This window comes from Schistocerca cancellata, chromosome 3 (assembly GCF_023864275.1).
Source record: "Schistocerca cancellata isolate TAMUIC-IGC-003103 chromosome 3, iqSchCanc2.1, whole genome shotgun sequence".
Taxonomy (NCBI): domain Eukaryota; kingdom Metazoa; phylum Arthropoda; class Insecta; order Orthoptera; family Acrididae; genus Schistocerca; species Schistocerca cancellata.
Window position 1 is genome coordinate 590,258,559 of NC_064628.1, and position 21,836 is coordinate 590,280,394.

Below are 21,836 nucleotides of genomic sequence, written 5' to 3' on the forward strand. Positions count from 1 at the left end.
TAGTAACCAAAAAATAAAATTGCACAAGAAATTGTCCAAGGAGATTACTAAGATAACCTTGTACAAATATGGAGTTAAAAAGTATCTGTTAAGTGATATATTCTACACTATGAAGGATTCTACACTATGATAGATTATTTAATTTGTCCATTAAATTTTTGGCATGCAGCCATGCAAATAAAATTTCTTCCACTGATATTTTGTCTATTTACCATCTGACCATCCTCACAGTGAGTTGCAAGACTGATGACAAGGTGCCAAGCGTGGTCTTATATGCTCCATGATGGTGGTACGCACCCGCGAGTCACAGATTCTGGTCAGCACCAAAGAGATACACTTATCAATGTATGTTTGGTGGCGATGACACCATAATGACTTCTCTGCAGTTTAATTATCCCATTAACTGGATTCCATGCTTTGTCCAAATTAAAACCATTATCTCTGTTTATTAAAATATTAGCTAATCTAATCCCAATAGTTTCCTTAAAGACAGAATTACAAAAGGAAGAGGTGGATGTTACAATCTTCACATCACTGTAGTTCGTGGAATGCCCTGTACCAATACAATGTTCAGCCACAGCTGACCTGTCTGGCTGTGATAGGCACGTGTACCTTCAATGTTCCACACACGTCTCATGAACAGCACATGTTGTTTGACCTATGTATGACTTCTCACAATTTCTGCAAGGAATCTGATACACACCCACCTTACAAAGCAATAAATAATTCTTTACAGAGCCAAGTAAAGCTACAATCTTTATGGGAGGCCAGAAAATCACCTTAATACTGTATTTCTCGAGAATATGGCCTATCTTCAAGGAAAGAGTACCCACATAGGGCAAAAATACACTTGATCTGAAGGAATTACTATCTTCTCCCCCGTCACATACCTGCATTCTAGGTTTTACATTGAATGCTCTACAAATCTGTTATGGAGAAAATCCATTTGTTTTAAAAATGCTCTTGATGTATGTGAGCTCTTCTTGCAAATTACCTTTATTGGATATACAGTGCACCCTATGCACTAAGGTCTTAAGGACACCTATGGTCTGTGAAGGGTGACAGCAGCTACTGGCATGTAGATGTTGATTTGTATCTGTAGGTTTATGATATACGACATGTCTGAATGTGCCATCAACTTTATGGGAAACAACAACATCCAAAAAGGGGAGGCAGCTGTCTTATTCTATTTTCATAGTAAAATTGATGCCAGCATGGGAAGAATTCAAATGCTCAAGAAATCAACATAATTCATCCATTCCGTACAGCAATACTACAAATTTGTTGTCCACATACCTCCAGAAGACTGTTGGTTTAAAACTTGCTGAATCCCGTGTCTTGTCCTCAAAGTCTTCAATGAATAAATTAGCTACCAGTGGGGAGAGGGGGCTTCCCATGCCAACTCCATTGATCTGCTCATAAAATTCATTATTAAACTGAAAATAAGATGACAAAAGCACATGTTAAAATAAAGCCGTGATGTTGTTGTTGTTGTGGTCTTCAGTCCTGAGACTGGTTTGATGCAGCTCTCCATGCTACCCTATCCTGTGCAAGTTTCTTCATCTCCCAGTACCTATTCTTATCAAAATAATGGCTGATAAGAGATAAAGATTCCTTTAAAGGTACCTTGGTATATAATGATACCATATCAAAACTAACAAGGACATCTGTACTATTGAGCCTGATGTTGCTGAGTCTCTGAATAAAATCCATAGAATTCTGAATGTGCTGACTACATTTCCTACCAATGGTTTTAATAAGGAAGCTAAATATTTGGCAGAAGAATATGTTAGTGAACCCATAGTGCTTGTACAGGCCTCATAAACAGATCCTCTAAACACTCATCCTTACCCATCTTGTGAGCTTTAGGAAGCCCATAAAATCTCAGTGGTACTGCACCTCACATTTTTGAACTTCTCATGACTTCCTGCGGTAGTGATGAAGCGTTCAGCCAGGCAGCAGTCCTTATTGTCACATTGTTGGTAGGATCTTTGTTTATCTTCTGGTTTGCTTCAGAACTGAGTAAATCAGATATCTTTTCCTGTCATTGCCACTGAACATATGTTGATAAGTGAATTGCATGTCTGTACACCTTTGCCACAGGCAGCGCATGTATAACCGTATCTCTTTGTTGTCGATCAATGTCTGTCACTCACAGGCACGTACCAATGTGGTGGAGCATATAAGGCTGTGCTTGACACCTTGACATCAGTCTTGTGCCTCACTCAGAGGATGGCCAGACAATATGCAGCCAAAATATCAGTGGAAGAAATTTTATCTGCATGCTGCATGCTGGAAATTTAATGAACTATTCATTACACTGCAAAAAGTTGAAAATGCACAAGTACCTCTTCGGGGAGGAGATGGTTTCATGGGTCTGTAGTTTGGACAAATTATGACACCAGAGACCAAGACTACTGAACTCCTTGAGTTTCTTACTGAAATGCCAGGACCACGGAGTTGTTCCAAAATTTTCAAGGTTGGTTCACTTTGACAATAATGCTGCGGTAAATAGAATTTTACATAGGACTAGTTCTGATATTGTCAGAGAAAGAATTTGTTTTACACATCAGAAGTTGGACATTGTTTCTGAACACCTGTATCATCTGCATTTGAAGATAGCAGCTGCTTTATCTCCTGACTCGTGGGACTGGATTGATGGCACAACATGGGCTAAGTCTGACTGGGTTTGTGAAGTGGATACAAAAAGACAGATTTCCAAGTATAGCCAATTCGACCAGTCTTTTTAGGTGGACTCTGTTATTTGACATCCTGTCATAAATTTACCGGGTAAGGATCTGGATGAAGCTACATTATCTCTCTTATTAAAGGGCTAAATTTTGCCCCTCCTCCAAAGACTTTGCTGATATCATCTTTCATGAGTGCCATTGGAGAAGGTGTCTGACCTCTATCAGAGGATTCATCTGAAGTAATCAGACATGAAAGCTGCGAAACAATTACGAAACATCATCCACAAAGAAGTAATGTTTCCAAGGAAGAGATTTGCAATACAAAAGCTATGTGAGGATATGCTGATAAAGGTAATGCTAGTGTCCTTTTGCCTCAGGAAATCTACAAGGAAATTATATGTGGTTTACTTAGTTCTAGTGCATACCAAAAGATCAACAAAGATCCTACCAATGAGGTAACAATAAGGACTGCTGCCTTGCTGAACACTTCATCACAGCCAAAGGAAGTCGTAAGAAGTTTAAAACTGCAAGGTGCAGTACCACTGAGATTTTATGGGCTTCCTAAAGTTCACAAGATGGGTAGGATGAGTGTTTAGAGGATCTGTCTATGAGGCCTATAATTTTCTGCCAAATATTTAGTTTCCTTATTAAAACCATTGGAAGGAAAATGTAATCAGCACGTTCAGAATTCTATGGAATTTATTCAGAGACTCAGCAACATCAGGCTCAATAGTACAGCTGTGCTCAATAGTTTTGATGTGGTACTATTATATATCAAAGTATCTTTAAAGGACTCTTTATCTCTTATCAGACAACATTTTGATAAGAACACCATGGCCTTATTTAAAGAACATGAGCTTTTGCCATCTTATTTTCAGTTTAATGGTGAATTTTATGATCAGATTGATAGAGTTGGTATGGGAAGCCCCCTCTCCCCGTTGGTAGCTAATTTATTCATGGAAGACTTTGAGGACAATGCACTGGATTCAGCAAGGTTTAAACCAACAGTCTTCTGGAGGTATGTAGACAACACATTTGTAGTATAGCTGCATGGGATGGATGAATTACATCGATTTCTTGAGCATTTGAATTCTATCCATACTAGTATCAAATTTACCATGGATGTTGCCTGCCCTTTTTGGATGTTGTCGTTTGCCATAAAGTTGATGGCAGCCGTACATCATATCTATATCTACATGCCAATAGCTGCCATCACACTTCACAGACCATAGGTGTCCTTAAGACCTTAGTGCATAGGGCACACTGTATATTCGATAAAGATAATTTGCAAGAAGAGCTCACATACATCAAGAACACTTTTAAAGTGAATGGATTTTCTCTGCAACATATTCGTAGAGCATTAAATGTAAACCTTAAAATGCAGGTATCTGATGGGGAAGAATATAGTAATTCCTTCAGATCAAGTGGGTTTTTGCCCTATGTGAGTACTCTATCCTCCAAGATAGGCTGTATTCTTGAGAAACACTGTGTTAAGGTGATCTTCCGGCCTCCCATGAAGACTGTAGCTTTACTCAACTCTGTAAAGAATGATTTATTGCTTCATAAGGTGGGTGTGTTTCAGATTCCTTGCAGAAATTGTGAGAAGTCATACATAGGACAAACAACATGTACAATTCATGAGAGATGTGTGGAACATCGAAAATACACATGCATATCACAGCCAGACAACTCAGCTGTGGCCCAACATTGTACTGATACAGAGCATTTCACAAACTACAGTGATGTGAAGATTCTAACATCCCCCTCTTCCTTTTGGGACTATGTCTTCATGGAAATAGAGGGTAAATTAGCTAATAATTTAATTAATAGAAATAATGGTTTTAATTTGGACAAAGCATGGAATCCGGCTCTTTGGAAAATTAAACTGCAGAGAAGTCATCATGGTGTCATCACCACCAAACAAACATCAATACAAACATCAATAAGTGACTCAAATGTCTGTATGTCTTCACCAGAGGCAGCGTGTGTGCAAGAAAACCTTTTTGCTGCTGACCAGTGTCTGTGACTTGCAGGTGTGTACTGCTGCAGTGGAGCCTAAGACCGCATTTGGCACCTTGTTGTCAGTCTTGTGTCTCACTCTGAGGGTGGCCAGATGATACATGGTTGAAATATCTGTGGAAGAAATTTTATTTGCATGGCTGCATGGCCATAATTTAATGGACTATTCATTACGCTGCGAAAAGTTGAAACTGTACGTCAAGTACCTCTCTGGAGAGATGATTTAAGACTAGGATGACTTGCCATGAATGGCAACAAACTGCATCAATGTACTGCTGTGCTTTAAGGGTACTATGGATGAACTTAAGGAGTCCTGTTATGAAAATGAATGGCACTCCAGAGCATTGTTGCTGGTTGTCAGGCCATATGGCAGGCGACTGTCAGGTTGGTATCCCATCCCTGTCTAGTGCATCTCCAGACGTGTCTTTGGCCTAGAATTTCACTGACTGGGGAAGAATTGTCTTCATTGATGAGTCTCACTTCAAACTGAGCCCTGATGACCAATGAAGCTGCGTCTGGAGACATCATGCATAGTGGTGGGATACTAACTTGGCTGTCATCCACCACATAGCCTGACAACAAGGAGTGCTGGTCTGAATGCCTTTTAATTTCATAGCAGGAACCCTTTGGTTGACATTGCAGCACCGTTACAACACAGCAGTACATTGACAATATTCTACACCCAATTTTCTTGTCCTTCATGGCAAGCCTTCCTGGGCTTATATTTCAGCAAGATAATGCCTACTCGCACATGGGGAGAGTTTCTACTGCTTATCTTTGTGCTTGCTAAACCCTACCTTGCAAGCTAGCTGGATCTCTCCCAAATTGAGAAAGTTTGGTGCATTATGGGTAGAGCCCTCCAACCAGCTTGGGATTTTATCAGTCTGACATGCCAACTGAACAGAATTTGGCACAAAATATCTCAGGAAGACATTCAACAAATCTATCAATTGATGCCAAATTGAATAACTGATTCTGTAAGGGCTATAGATGGACCAATACATTCTTGACTTACACAACTGGCGAAGGTCTTTCTTGAATAAATCATCCAATTTTTCTGAAATTGTAATCATTTGTTTGTTTGTTTGTTCATGTACATTACATATACTGATTACCATCCCATTCAGGTAATTCCTTCACAGTGTGTATTTTTACTTATTTATGTGTGTATGTTTGTGTTCGTTTGTGTGTCTGTCGACCTGCCAGCACTTTCGTTTGGTAAGTCACATCATCTTTGTTTTTAGGTATATTTACTTATTTATTTATTTTTATGTTTTATTTTATTTTATTTTGTTCTATTTATTTATTTTGTCTGAGATTGTATTTTACTTATTTATGACAGCTTTGAATATTTCATGCTAAAATTTTATTTTAATTATTTAAGAGTTTTTGTTACAACATGCAAAATAATAATCCATCTACATCTACAGCTTATTCTTCTCACTGAACCATTTATTAGGGCTTCTTCCCATTCCATTCACTTGTAGAGCATGGGAAGAAATACTGTTTAACTTCCCCTGTGGGTGCTGTAATTTTATCCTTGTGATACCTGTGGGAGCAATACATTGGGAGTTAAAGTATATTCCTAGATTCATAACTTAATATTGGTTCTTGAAACTTTGTAAGTAGGCTATCTCAGGATAGTTGGCATCTATCTTCAAGCGTTTGCCAGTTCAGTTTTTTCAGTACCTCTGTCACACAAAACTGTGACCATTTGCTGCCCTTCTGTATGTATTTCCAATATCCCTTGTTAGTTCTATTTGGTATGGGTCACACACATTTGAGCAATATTCTAGTGTATGTTGCACATATGATTTGTGAGCAATCTCTTTTTTTTAGACTGACTGCATTTCACTAGTACTGTACCAGTAAACCAAAGTGTGCTACTTGCTTTATCTGCAGCTGAGCCAATGCAATCTTTCTATTTCATACTCCTGCTCAAATATTTGTATGAATTGACTAATTCCAACTGTGACTAATCAGTACTGTTGTCATTTTGTGAATAGCACAATTTTACATTTCTGAACATTTATAGGACGTTGCGAATCTTTGCATCACTTTTAAATCTTATTTAGCTCTGACTGAATAATTTTGCAGCTTTTTTCAGATGGTACCTCATTATACATAATTGCATTATCTGCAAAAAGTCTTATTATTCCAAAAAACTACTATTCACATTTATGTCACTTTCAATCGTTTGTCACATGTACTTGTACAATATTAAGTGAGTCATAATCACCAGATAAACAGAGTCTGTTGAATTTCATGTGATTATTTCATAGACAATTTCTTGCTGAATTTATGATGCTAATATGCTATGTGAATCACAGATCATTAGTAGAAAATATTTTTGGTAAAAAAATGACAATCACTTACTACGTATGTGAGAAACTGAGTATAAATGGACACAGTATGTAAGCAATTAATCAACCATTCATCCTCAAAGCACACAATGCCACAGACACAATAAAACAATCGGGCAGCCAAGGACTTTTTTTACATACATGAACACCACGGGTGTCCAACTTGCAGGCCGCATGCAGACCAAAGTGAATATCCTTTGCGAGGGGAAAAAAAGAGCTGTTTATGTAAAATGATAAACTGAAACATAATCCTAAAGATGGAATGATACATGCAGCCAAACTTTTCAATTTAATGGAATAACTTTAAAACTGATTTCAGGATTTCTGGGAAAAAAATGTATTTATACAACACTTTTACAAACAATATAGAAACAGTATCGTAAGATTTTTAGATGGAATGCATAAAACTGCAGTCCCACATCCAATGAAAAGAAAAATTTGATTGTGTCTTTCATTGGACTTTTACAAATCATACCTGCCCAGTGACAAATCTCCCTTGCTGCACAGCCATATATTATATATGTCATCTTTATTTGGACACACGTACATTTGTGAACAGTTACTTTCAAGAGTAAAGCACACAAAGATTAAAAATAGAAACAAAATTTCAGACAAACACATTAAGGACACCCTAGAATTGCAGCCACTTTGATCAAACCTAATACTGGTATAAGTTTCCCAAATTCAAAGCAAATGGCACATTTATAATGACCTACTTATAACATTATTAACAAAATATCATAGATAAAGCATCAAATTAATTCCACTTGCTTCTTCAGAATAAAGGATCATAAATTAATGTATATGCTCAGTGGTTATAATTTGTGTTTGTATGTTGTGTGTGGCCCAAAAATACTTGTCCTCTTCCAATGTGAACCATGTAGGCTAAAAGGTTGGACAGCCCTGGTGTACACTTTTCAACACCTCCACTAAAAGCTGAATGATTTCTTTTTTCATATAATTGTCTGCATTTTGTATTATATTAATATATTTTGTATGTTCTTTCTAGAAATATAAATTGGGCACTAAGATACACTGGACTTCTGAATGGCGATATTTTCCGTATGAAAATGCTTCTCTCCAGCAATTTTGGGATGAGGCAACATATACACAGGATGAAGTGCTGGTACTTTATGGCTTATACCATAAGGCAAAAAGTAATTATTTAAAGTTTTCCTTGTATTATTCTGTACATAAGCATCACCTAGTAGAAAAATTATGAATATCATCAGTAATAAATACACACATAAAAAAAAAGGTTTGCATCATCTCAGTTCTGAGAGTTCCGGAACCTGTACAGAAAATTGGAATAGAGATCAACATAAACATCATTTCCACCCTTTTTATTACTCATGAAAACCACACACTGTATGTTGTACCACCATACTGCGAGACCTTCAGAGGTGGTGGTCCAGATTGCTGTACACACTGATACCTCTAATACCCAGTAGCACATCATCTTGCATTGATGCATACCTGTACTCACTGTGGCATACAATCCACAAGTTCATCAAGGCACTGTTGGTCCAGATTGTCCTACACCGCAATGGCAATTCAGTGTAGATCCCTCAGAATGGTTGGTGGTCATGTTCTCCATAAACAGCCCTTTCCAGTCTATCCCAGGCATGTTCGATAGGTTCATGTCTGGTGGAAGAAATTCACAAGATGTGCACAGTGGGGCCGCAAATTGTCGTCCGTGAAGACAAATGCCTCACCAATATGTTGCCGATATGGTTGCACTGTCAGTCAGAGGATGGCATTCACATATCACACAGCCGTTATGTCCCCTTCCACAACCACCAGTGGCATATGTCTGCCCCACATAATGCCACCCCAAAACAGCAGAGAACCTTCACCTTGCTGCACTCACTGGACAGTGTGTCTAAGGTGTTCAGACTGGCCGAGTTGCCTCCAAACACGTCTCCGACGATTGTCTGGTTATAGGCATATACGACACTTGTCGGTGAAGAGAACGTGATACCAGTCCTGAGTGGTCCATTAGGCGTTTTGTTGGGCCCATCTGTACTGTGCTGCATGGTGTCATGGTTGCAAAGATTGACCTCGCCAAGGACATCAGGAACAAAGTTGCACATCATGCAGCCTATTGTGCACAGTTTGAGTTGTAACACAACATCATGTGACTGCATGAAAAGCATTATTCAACATGGTGGCCTTGCTGTCAGGGTTCCTCTGAGCCATAATTTGTAGGTAGCAGGCATCCACTGCAGTAGTAGCCCTTGGGTGGCCTAAGCGAGGCATGTCATTGACAGTTCCTGTGTGTCTGTATCTCCAACATTGATTTGGTTCACTCCGAGACACATGGACACTTCCCTTGTTGAGAGCCCTTCCTGGCACAAAGTAACAATGCGGACGTGATCAAATCATGGTATTGACCATCTAGGCGAGGTTGAACTGCAGACAACATGAGCCGTGTACCTCCTTTCTGGTGGAATGACTGGAACTGATCGGCTGTCAGACACCCTCCATCTAATAGGTGCTGCTCATGCTTGATTGTTTACATCTTTGGGCATGTTTAGTGACATCTCTGAATAATCAAAGGGACTGTGCCTATAATACAATATCCATAGTCAATGTCTATCTTCAGGAGTCCTGGGCACTGGGTGGATGCAAAACTTTCTTTGATGTGTGTATAATGTTGTCTACATTGACATACATCTACACTCCTGGAAATGGAAAAAAGAACACATTGACACCGGTGTGTCAGACCCACCATACTTGCTCCGGACACTGCGAGAGGGCTGTACAAGCAATGATCACACGCACGGCACAGCAGACACACCAGGAACCGCGGTGTTGGCCGTCGAATGGTGCTAGCTGCGCAGCATTTGTGCACTGCCGCCGTCAGTGTCAGCCAGTTTGCCGTGGCATACGGAGCTCCATCGCAGTCTTTAACACTGGTAGCATGCCGCGACAGCGTGGACGTGAACCGTATGTGCAGTTGACGGACTTTGAGCGAGGGCGTATAGTGGACATGTGGGAGGCCGGGTGGACGTACCGCCGAATTGCTCAACACGTGGGGCGTGAGGTCTCCACAGTACATCGATGTTGTCGCCAGTGGTCGGCGGAAGGTGCACGTGCCCGTCGACCTGGGACCGGACCGCAGCGACGCACGGATGCACGCCAAGACCGTAGGATCCTACGCAGTGCCGTAGGGGACCGCACCGCCACTTCCCAGCAAATTAGGGACACTGTTGCTCCTGGGGTATTGGCGAGGACCATTCACAACCGTCTCCATGAAGCTGGGCTATGGTCCCGCACACCGTTAGGGCATCTTCCGCTCACGCCCCAACATCGTGCAGCCCGCCTCCAGTGGTGTCGCGACAGGCGTGAATGGAGGGACGAATGGAGACGTGTCGTCTTCAGCGATGAGAGTCGCTTCTGCCTTGGTGCCAATGATGGTCGTATGCGTGTTTGGTGCCGTGCAGGTGAGCGCCACAATCAGGACTGCATACGACCGAGGCACACAGGGCCAACACCCAGCATCATGGTGTGGGGAGCGATCTCCTACACTGGCCGTACACCACTGGTGATCGTCGAGGGGACACTGAATAGTGCACGGTACATCCAAACCGTCATCGAACCCATCGTTCTACCATTCCTAGACCGGCAAGGGAACTTGCTGTTCCAACAGGACAATGCACGTCCGCATGTATCCCATGCCACCCAACGTGCTCTAGAAGGTGTAAGTCAACTATCCTGGCCAGCAAGATCTCCGGATCTGTCCCCCATTGAGCATGTTTGGGACTGGATGAAGCGTCGTCTCACGCGGTCTGCACGTCCAGCACGAACGCTGGTCCAACTGAGGCGCCAGGTGGAAATGGCATGGCAAGCCATTCCACAGGACTACATCCAGCATCTCTACGATCGTCTCCATGGGAGAAAAGCAGCCTGCATTGCTGCGAAAGGTGGATATACATTGTACTAGTGCCGACATTGTACATGCTCTGTTGCCTGTGTCTATGTGCCTGTGGTTCTGTCAGTGTGATCATGTGATGTATCTGACCCCAGGAATGTGTCAATAAAGTTTCCCCTTCCTGGGACAATGAATTCACGGTGTTCTCATTTCAATTTCCAGGAGTGTACATCCATACTGCTCCAACCATTCAGAGATTATTTCACATTTACAATGTGTCAGGGCTTGTTTCTGGTCCATTGGCAACTTATGAACAAAAAAAATTATCCAATTATGAAGCCACAAAAACTTACAGGAGACAAAGTCTTAGCTTTACTGTGGTTCTTATTGGAGCACTATGTAGGAATGTGTGGGATATTCCTAAATTTCCATCTTCATGTTGGCTCTTGAAGCTTTCATGGGATACATAGTGTCTACATTCAAGTGTTCTCCCATTCATGTTTTTAAGCATTTCAGTGATGCTCTCATTGGGTCAAACAAACCTGTGATAAACTGTGCTGCTCTTATTTGTATACATTCAATATCTGCTGTTAATCCTATTTTGTATGTACACCACTCAGTTGAGCAGTATTCTAGGATGTGTCACACAACTGTTTTGTAACCAATATCCTTTGTAGACTAATTGGATTTTCCCAGTATCCTACCAGTCGAATAAAGACTTCCACATGAAGACTGTTTACCTTGTGACTGAGCCTATTAGATCATTTCAATTCATATACCCATAAGTAGTTACACCAAGTTGACTGATTCCAACTATGACTCATTGATGTTGCATCCATACTGTATTATGTTTTTGGTTTTGTGAACTCCACAGTTTTACATTTTTGAAAATTTAAAACAATCTTTGCACCATTTTGAAATATTATCATGCTATGTCTGATTATTTGTGAAGCTTTCTTCAGTTAGTACTCTTTTTTGTAGATAACTACACATCTGCAAAAAAATTCTGATGTTACTATTAACATTGTTTGGCATGACTCTAATGTACAATACAAGGAGCAAGACTCCCAACAAACTTCCCTAGAACATGCCTGAAGTTACTTTTACATCTTTCAGTGATTTTATAGGATATGGGATGCTAGGCTTCCCAGAAACTTCAAACTATTTTAGTCAAATGAAAGGGAATTTCCTTTATTATTGAAAAAATGCACAACAATATGAAAATTAACAGTCTAAACTCTGTAAATCACTTTTTCTGAGAAGGGTTGGGAGGAGAGAGACCCACATTGATGGTTCTTTAAATTCTACTCTCTAATGGCAACACATCAGAATGTTATCCTCCAGCAGCTGTATAGTACAGAGTGACACAGAGTAATGGGAATATTCAAAATGAGTAGTGTCAGCCATGGGCAAGTGGCAGCACAGCAGGTTCACGACAGTTAGTGAGCAAACAGTCCGCCATTTCAGCAATCAGGGATCAGTGGAATGGACAATGGCATGCGTTAGCCATAACAATGGTATTTTGGTAGTGCTGCAGAGGGAGTTTCAACATTTTTATAATTTAGGACATCATAATGCCATTCTGTCAAAACATGTAATAAAACGTTGGCTTAATAACTTTGAAGAGACTGGATCTGCCCTCAAGAAGAAACCAATAGGACAACCAAGAAGTCTTTGTTCTCCAGCAAACATTGATGTTATACACGAGTCTGTCTTACAGAGCTCATGGCGTTCATTTCATAAGCAAGCAGGAGTGGTTTGAATGTTCCAGGAGAGTGTTCATAGAATTCTTCAGTTTGATTTAAAATTTCATCCATACAAACTACAGATGATGCAACAATTGTAGGACAATGATTACTGGTTATGATTAGCATTCTGTCAACAAATGATAACGAAAATAAACAATGATGATAAATTTCTAAACAAGTTGTGAATGTCAGATGAGGCACATTTTCATCTCACAGATTATGTGAATATACAGAACTACCATTACTGGGCAAACACAAATCCTAATGATGTTCATGAGCGACCTTTACTCGCTTGTATGGTGACAGTATGGTGGGGTGTTTCATCACATGGATATCGGACCATATTTTTCCACAGATGAACAGGGAAATTCAATAACTGTCAATGCCAATCGTTACATGGAGATGTTATGAACTGTTGTTGCACCTGCATTGAACAAGTTTCCAAACGTTCAAGAAGCCTGGTTTCAACAGGATGGAGTGACATCACACACTGCACAGCAATCAATGGCACATGTGCGAGAATTGTTTGGCAACTGTTGATATCACAGTTCAATAACATTCCCTGGTCCCCTAGGTCGCCATATTTATCTGTCTGTGATTTTTTCTTGTGGGGCTACCTCAAGAGCAAAGTCTAAACGACTCAACCAAGAACCCAGGTAGAGTTAAAATAGAGAATTCAGGATGCTGTTGATGGTATCCCAGCTGAGATGTTGCAGCAGTCAATGAGGAATCTCAATAGCAGATTTCATGAACGTATTTGTACAGGAGGATGCCATTTAAAGGATGTAATTTTTTTTTAAATGATAAATGCCGTCAATGTTTTGTAAATGGCAAAGTTGTAAGGTTTCAATTACTATGAATGTAATTTCTTTACTTCATCACTTATAGTTTTATTGGATTGTGGAAAAATTCCCTTTTTTCTGTGTCACCCTGTAACTACCATCCAGTTTTCTTCAAGTTCTCTTAATTTTATTTATCACCCCTTTGATGTTTTTATGTTTACAGGTTTTCTCTGATTTCCATAAATCACTGCAGGGAAATACTGTTATAGTTCCTTTGAAAGGGCACAGTCAGTTTCTTTCTCCATCCTTGAACCAATCCAATCCCTAATGACCTCACTGTTGATGAGACATTAAACCATAATCTTCCTTTCTTCCTTCTAGTTTATATCTTTTTTCCTCTAGCCTACCTCATTATAATAATTTGCCACATTCTTTTTGTGTTGTATATATGTCTTGTTCATCTATAATTAAGTTCCATTTTGTTTAACTTTTATACCTGAGTAGCTTCCATATTAAGTCCTTTGAAATGTTTCCTTCTTACTGAATATCTGTCCACTCTAATGGAAGCAAATTTTCACTGTAGAAGTTTAACATTCATTGTTTTCTTGAATATAGCTACAAATGTTTTACTGCCTTTTATTTTAGTAAATAGACCTTTAACCAATCTGGACTGACATTCATTCCTACCACTTTTATTTAAAGATATATTTCTTCATATTTATTAATTTAGGAGATGCCTTACTGTCATTAAAAATTTACTTTTATTTTTGTATGTTTATCTTTTTCCTAATGTAATATGCTCCTTATAGTGTTCTCTCTATTAGATGAAAACTCCACTACAAATATTTCTGTCAAAAGCACTCCTTTACCCTCAACTAACCACATTCCATAACGTTAAATATATGTCTCTGACTGAACTTATTTCTTCTTTTACACTATTTACATTGAGACTCTTGTGGTGTCCTGGTCAAATGAAATCACAATGGAGTGTGGTAGGTATATCTTCTACTTTCAGAGCTTCCTGTATTTTTGAAAACGATTGTTAACTACTGCAAAGTGTCATATGATTTTTATTGTATTACAGCAAAATTTCATCAAGAATGTATTTCATTTTACTATTCTTTCTTTTCTACTGCAGATGTAGAGGTAACAAGCAAAACATTTTTCAACTCAGGACGATGCTACACACTGAAACCATTGACTCAAGTAGAAACAGTTGGACGTGTAGTTGGATATTCTGTTACACTGAACTATGGAACATATTCATCTCGACAGAATACTGGTTGGAGCATATACATCCATGATCAAACAGAAACTTGGTCAGGTGAGAAAGGCCACTATCAAAGATAAAGCACTACTTGACTCACAATATGAAACAGTATAAGAGGAATTATTGTTCACTTGTGTAGGTATCATTTTTCGATAACAAACTGAAAATAATTATTTGTATTATCTCAAAACTAAACCACCTTAATGAATACCGTATTTACTCAAATCTAAGCCGCACTTTTTTTCTGATTTTTGTAATCCAAAAAACTGCCTGTGGCTTAGAATCGAGTGCAAAGTAAGCGAAAGTTCTGAAAAATGTTGGTAGGTGCCGCCACAACTACAACTAACTTCTGCCATTGAATATATGTAGTGCTACACAGGCATGCTTTGCAGGCACAAAGAAAAATACTGGCGCCAAAACATCTGCATCAGTAAAAAAATTAAAAAAAAAAATGGTGGAAGACGAGCTTTTTTCTCTGCCCCGAGTTTCGACCACTGCATTTTCATACATTATCCAACAAAGTAAATACAAATTCCGTATTGTTCATCTTCAAATGTAGCAGCATTTCAATGTACTATGAAAATCCGGCTTGCAAGACTGTTTGGGATGTTCGTCAATATGGCCAACTCTACGTTCTGAATTTTTTCCTACCTGTGAGAAGAGATGGTTGCTAATAGGAACTTTTATGAATTGTGAATCACACGCAGTATTCTCTTCACCATAAGAATAATACGAATATAAACATTTTGCCATGTATTCTTTCGTGTTTGCTGCTATCTCTGCCTAATAAACTACGAAACTAGAGTGTGACAACAGCAAATGCGGAAGAATATACATATCATGTCATGTTTATATTCGTATTATTCTTATGCCTAATAATGATACAGTCAGAATTGAAGCACGGCAATTGACTAGATTTTTAAATCTAAGATGACTAATTTCTGTGCAGAATATGATGCACTAAAGAGGCGTCTGGAAAGATTTTCAAACGGAGAAAATTTTTCGCTAAACTCTCGTTCCGAACACCTTCTATCATACACAGCCTATTATTTGTTGATCATTATCAAAGAAAGCAGCAGTGTAAGTAACAACAAATAGCAGTCTCTTACAATTGTTTGCTAATGAGATGATTTCTCTCTCTCTCTCTCTCTCTCTCTCTCTCTCTTTTTTTTTTTAATTGTAAGCGGTGGTAGTGCACACAAAAGCAAGCCATGCTGCAAGCTGCGACAGGCCGTAAACACTCATTATCAGAATGCGACAAACAATGCATGACACAGTACAGTAATGCATTTTCAGCTTAGAGTGACATAAACACCTATAACAAAGAGAACAGCACTTATCAGATCAAAAAAAAGTAAGCAATCAATTCAAACCAGACGAAGCATATGAAAAAGGAAGGGTACCCGTATAAATACGGACGGAGCACCTGATGCATAGCATTGGCTACCTGCTAAAGCTTAACTGCTAAGCTTATGACTCGAATAACTACTGTAGCTGTATCGTCATTTATTCGACCTAAATTGTGTCTCATATTACAATGGACCAACTTTGTTTTGATTTGGAGGTGTGGCCTAAAACTATTCCCTTCCCTTGAATTTCGAGTCACAAATTTCAGGTGCGGCTTAGATCCGGAAAATTTTTTTCCTTGATTTCTAGTCTCATTTTTCAGATGCGGCTTAGATTCGAGTGTGGCTTGGATTCGAGTAAATACGGTAGTAATTATTCATTATGTAGCACTTAGAAATTGCAAAATATGTAAGGATTAAAAAGTAGAGTAAACAACTGCTAAATATAGACAGTGTGGCGATGGGCAAATCCACATTCGTGTGTGCCATCCATCTGCTGTTACAGATGGGCTAGCACTGAGCAGATGACACATCAACTGGAGCACAGAGAATTGCAGACCATGTATAACAGCAAGCAGTAGTATATCTCATGCTCACCTGTTTGCAAAGCATGGAGTTTTTCCCCAAATGCCCCATGGCAACAGGTATTCTCCTTGGTAACACTTCCTGCAGAGATGCATAGCACTATGCACAACATGATATTCTCTCCCGACTTTTGTTAATAACTGAAAAATGTGATATCAGAAATTTACTGGCTTCTCATGTGATTAGTTTAAGTTCAAGCAAGAAGATGCCAAGTGGGTAAAATGGCTTGATATTGCTTAGCAACATAGCAGTGCATGGCACACGCCTATGGAGAGCTGGTGGTATATGAGCAAGGGGCTCTAGATGATTTGTATGTGCAGAAAAATGCTTGCCAGAGACTAAGGATTACATGCATGGAGCATCTGATTATCGGACCCCACTGAATTGAACCAATGGTATAAATTGCATTCTAAACCTTGCATCAGTAGGCAAAGAGCAACACAGTAACATAGGTGTGAACCTGCTGTACTAAGCAGGCCCATCTGTGAATGCACTGGACAATGAAAATATTAGAAATTTGTGGATTATGTACACTACTGGCCATTAAAATTGCTACACCAAGAAGATGATGTGCTACAGATGCGAATTTAACAGACAGGAAGAAGATGCTGTGATATGCAAATGATTAGCTTTTCAGAACATTCACACAAGGTTGGCACCGGTGGCGACACATACAACATGCTGACATGAGGAACGTTTCCAACCAATTTCTCATACACAAACAGCAGTTGACCGGTGTTGCCTGGTGAAACGTTGTTGTGATGCTTTGTGTAAGGAGGAGAAATACGTACCATCACGTTTCCAACTTTGATAAAGGTCGGACTGTAGCCTATCGCGATTGCAGTTTACCATATCGGGACATTGCTGCTCACATTGGTCGAGATCCAATGACTGTTAGCAGAATATGGAATCAGTGGGTTCAGGAGGGTAATACAGAATGCCGTGCTGGATCCCAATGGCCTCATATCACTAGCAGTCGAGATGGCAGGCATCTCATCTGCATGGCTGTAATGGATCGTGCAGCCACATCTCAATCCCTGAGTCAACAGATGGGGATGTTTGCAAGACAACAATCATCTGCACGAACAGTTCCATGATGTTTGCATCATCATGGACTATCAGCTCAGAGACCATGGCTGTGGTTACCCTTGACACTGCATCACAGACAGAAGCGCCTGTGATGGTGTACTCAGCAACAAACCTGGGTGCACTAATGGCAAAACATCATTTTTTCAGATGAATCCAGGTTCTGTTTACAGCATCATGATGGTCACATCCATGTTTGGTGACATCGCAGTGAACACACATTGGAAGCATGTATTCGCCATCGCCATACTGGCGTATCACCTGGCGTGATGGTATGGGGTGCCATTGGTTACACGTCTCGGTTACCTCTTGTTCGCATTGACGACACTTTGAACAGTGGATGTTACATTTCAGATGTGTTACAACCCATGGCTCTACCCTTCACTCGATCCCTGCGAAACCCTACATTTCGGCTGGATAATGCACGACCGCATTTTGCAGGTCCTGTATGGGCCTTTCTGGATACAGACAATGTTCAACTGCTGCCCTGGCCAGCACATTCTCCAGATCTCTCACCAACTGAAAATGCCTGGTCAATGGTGATCGAGCAACTATCCACTGAATAATATTATTCTGTGAACTATTTTTAGTTAATGTCAACTAACTACATTGATTATGAAAACAAAGATATCAGTTACTGTAGACAATGCAAGAAACCACATGCTGCATGCTGCATGCTGCATGGAGCACTATTAATAGTTTCTGTTTTAGTGTGAGACTTAGCTGTTCTATGCCAGTGTTGATTCCAGAACTTATGGGATTTTCAAGTTACATATTGCCAAATATTTGCTTATTCAAAATTAGGCACAAATTACTACTGTCAGTGTCAACATGATCATTGTAATTTTTCAATGAGATTCTTTCTTTTAATTTTATTAATTCTTTTTTGTGATAAATAGTAAATTGTTACAAGTGACATATGCCCTGGGCCATTCCATCACATCCATTCCTATGTAACGTTTATTTGGAGCAGATTAGTTCATGGAACATACTACGGTTCCCACACTGGAGACTCCATCTGAGCTGCATAACAGATCCTTAAGAACTTAGAATCATAGGTCAGACCGGAAAGCTGACCAACACCCGCTTTTGAGCTCTGCTCTGGCTGGCAAACCCCCTCCCCCCCTCCCAAGATGCACAGTTCACACAAAACACCACTGCCGGGCACATGCCCCACCTTCCCCCACCCAGCCAGCTCATGCTGTGGTTCACCTGCTGCATTTTAATTCTTGCGACCCCCAGCTGTGGTTTGCCTCTGTGGAAGCAATTTTTGCTGGGTCTTCAGTGGCTCATGACACTAGATGTTTCACTCTGATGGTCACACAGCTGGAGCTTTCAATTGCTGCAGAAGCTTGTGGCATCACCACTGCTCCATCTGAACCAGGCAAACTCCATGCACTTAAAGACTGACTGATTAGGCCAGTTGACCTCGTCAGAGATGGAGCACACACATGTGTTATTTTCAAAAGAGGAATGCACTGATATGCAGCCCTCACAGCTCCTGAAACAGCTGTGTGCTCTGGCCGAACCTATGATAATACCGAATATCCTACTGCTTACAAACTGGCTCACATGACTCTCCTACTGCAACACATCTAAGGTGCTCGGCAGCCACTGGCGTTTTTCTCCCTGAAGCTGTCTGAACCAAATCAGCAGTGGGCCACTTACTACCATGAACTTTTTGCTGTATACGAAGTGATAAAATATTTCAACCTCTCTGTTGAAGGGCACCCCTTTAAAGTGTTCACTGACCACCAGTCCCTCGCCACAGGTTCCTGACAAAAAGACAGCAGCCAAATTTTCCCTTGGCAGTTCCAACAACAAGAATATGTTGCAGAAATCACAACTGACATATGACATGTGGCAGGCATTGACAATATTGTCACTGTCTTAGCTGCCTAGAATTACAGCCCCCCTTGATTATGCTGCCTACCACAAATTACAAAGACTGTGCAGTGATCCCAGCACCAGACTCAACCTTTAACTGTATATGATCCCAGGTATGGGGTCATATATTTGGTGCAATTTATGTGTGAGTTCTGGCCATCCAGATAGTCCTAATGAATGCATATGAGCCCACCTATCCCACGACTTCTGTTAGCTGGGTTTTGATAACCTCCAGTTTGTCTCACCCTGGTGTTCAGGCATCCATGATTATTGTGCGAGGATACTTTATATGGCCATGCAAACAATGGGATTGCACCATCTGGGCATGATAATGCCTCCCATATCAGCATGCCAAAGGAGACCGCCATGTCCATGCTCCAGTTGCCTCTTTCCCTCTGGTTGACCATTATATCTCCCATATCAATATTGACCTTGTTGGACGCCCCTCAGTGTCAAATGACCTTAGGTATATATTTTCACTGTCATTGATAGGTTCAACCAGTGGCAAGAGGCCATACTGCTGCCCAACATCATGGGTGGAAACAGTAGCTACAGCTTTCATGGACACCTGGGTCTCACATTTTGGGTGCCCTGTCACATAACAGCAGAGTGTGGATGACAGTTCACATCAGACCTATTTAAAATGTTAGCTGTAACATGGGGCAGACTCGATCAGTTGTCAGTTGCCACCCCCCCCCCCCCCCCCCCCTTCCACAAACAGCAAAGTAGAGGGATTTCACAGAACATTGAAAGCTTTCCTCACATGTTGAAATACAGCCTGGTCTACCATTACTTCTGATTCTCCTAGGTTTGCATGTGGCCCACAAAGCCAGCTTGGGTGCATCCACTGATGAAATAGTATACAGGCAACTACTCATCATCCCATGAGACTTCATTGAGCACCAGTCAATGCCGACCACTGGCTGAATTCCAGCCTTCATTCAACAGCTTCATGACTGCATGGTGCACCTTCGTCTGGTACACCTACATTGCCATGACAAGCACAAGTCCTTCATGCACAAAGACCGCCACATGTGCACACATGTTATGCTCCGAGTGGACACTGAACAGCCACCCACTGCCAGAGCTACCCATGATGCCTGCCACTGCTACACCGCAGACACTGGTCTCACACATAGCTATTGTACCTGGGCTGTGGGATGAGTGATGGGTCACCAACCCCACGATGTCAGCCTGTGCCCAAACAGCACATGACCCATGTTTCCATCAAGATTTTACAACGACAGCCTGTGGCACCAGCAAACGATGGTGTGCAGTACACCCTGCACATAGGATGCCTTGTACATCCTGCCTAGGTGCCAAGAAATACATAGCCCATCCGACCCCACCAGCTGGGTGCAACACTTTGACACCCCTTCCCTGACTGGTAGGTCAACATGCGACTGCCCTCCATGACCAGTGCCAGATCATCTACCAGAGGTTACTACATACAATGCCACCCATACCCACCATTGCCCACCTCAGAGTGCTGACTGACACTGGCTGCAGTCACTGCATTCATCAGCTGACTGTCATCTCTCACAAGGGGGAAACTGTGTGGCTAGGTGCAAATCCATTTTCACAAGTGCCACCCATTTGCCAATACACATGGGCTATCACCATGCAGATGACATGTCAAATGACATATAGAGAATCACAGACTGTGCATAACATCAAGCAATACTATATCTTGTGCTCACCTCTTTGTGAAGCACGTGGTTTTTCCCAAAAAGCCTTCTAGAAGCAGGTATTCTTCTTGGCAACACTTCCTGCGAAGATGCCTAGCAATATGCATGATGGGATACACTCACCTGATTTTTATTAGTGACTGAAAAATAACTTTATTTGTATGATACCACACATTTAATGGCTTGCCATTTGATTAGTTTAGTTTCAAGCCAGAAGACGAGAAGTGGGTAAGTCAGTTTTATAACGTGTAGCAGCATAGTGGTGCACATCATTTGGCTATGGAGAGCTGTTGGTAGATAAACAAAGGGCTCTAGGTGATTTCATGTGTGCAGAAAAATGCTCACCAGGAACATGAAACGTGTGTATCTTCTCATTGAATAATTCTTGATTTATCAGTCCTGTACATTGCTGACCATAAAGTTCTAATAGGAAACTAAAATGTCATTTCTTTGTAGCAAAAAGTAGTTGTGTGAAAAGCCATTAGCTCATCATGTGAC

The 21,836-nt window shown here is 40.7% G+C and overlaps 1 protein-coding gene across 1 annotated transcript in view; it reads left to right on the forward strand.

Moving 5' to 3' along the window:
* Positions 1-21,836, forward strand: part of LOC126176445 (uncharacterized) — a 155,578-nt gene that overhangs the window by 83,392 nt on the left and 50,350 nt on the right. Inside the window, exons 3-4 of the mRNA XM_049923601.1 lie at positions 8,082-8,229; positions 14,615-14,800. Of these exons, the coding sequence (XP_049779558.1) occupies positions 8,082-8,229; positions 14,615-14,800 (334 nt within the window). The remainder of the gene's footprint in view (positions 1-8,081; positions 8,230-14,614; positions 14,801-21,836) is intronic.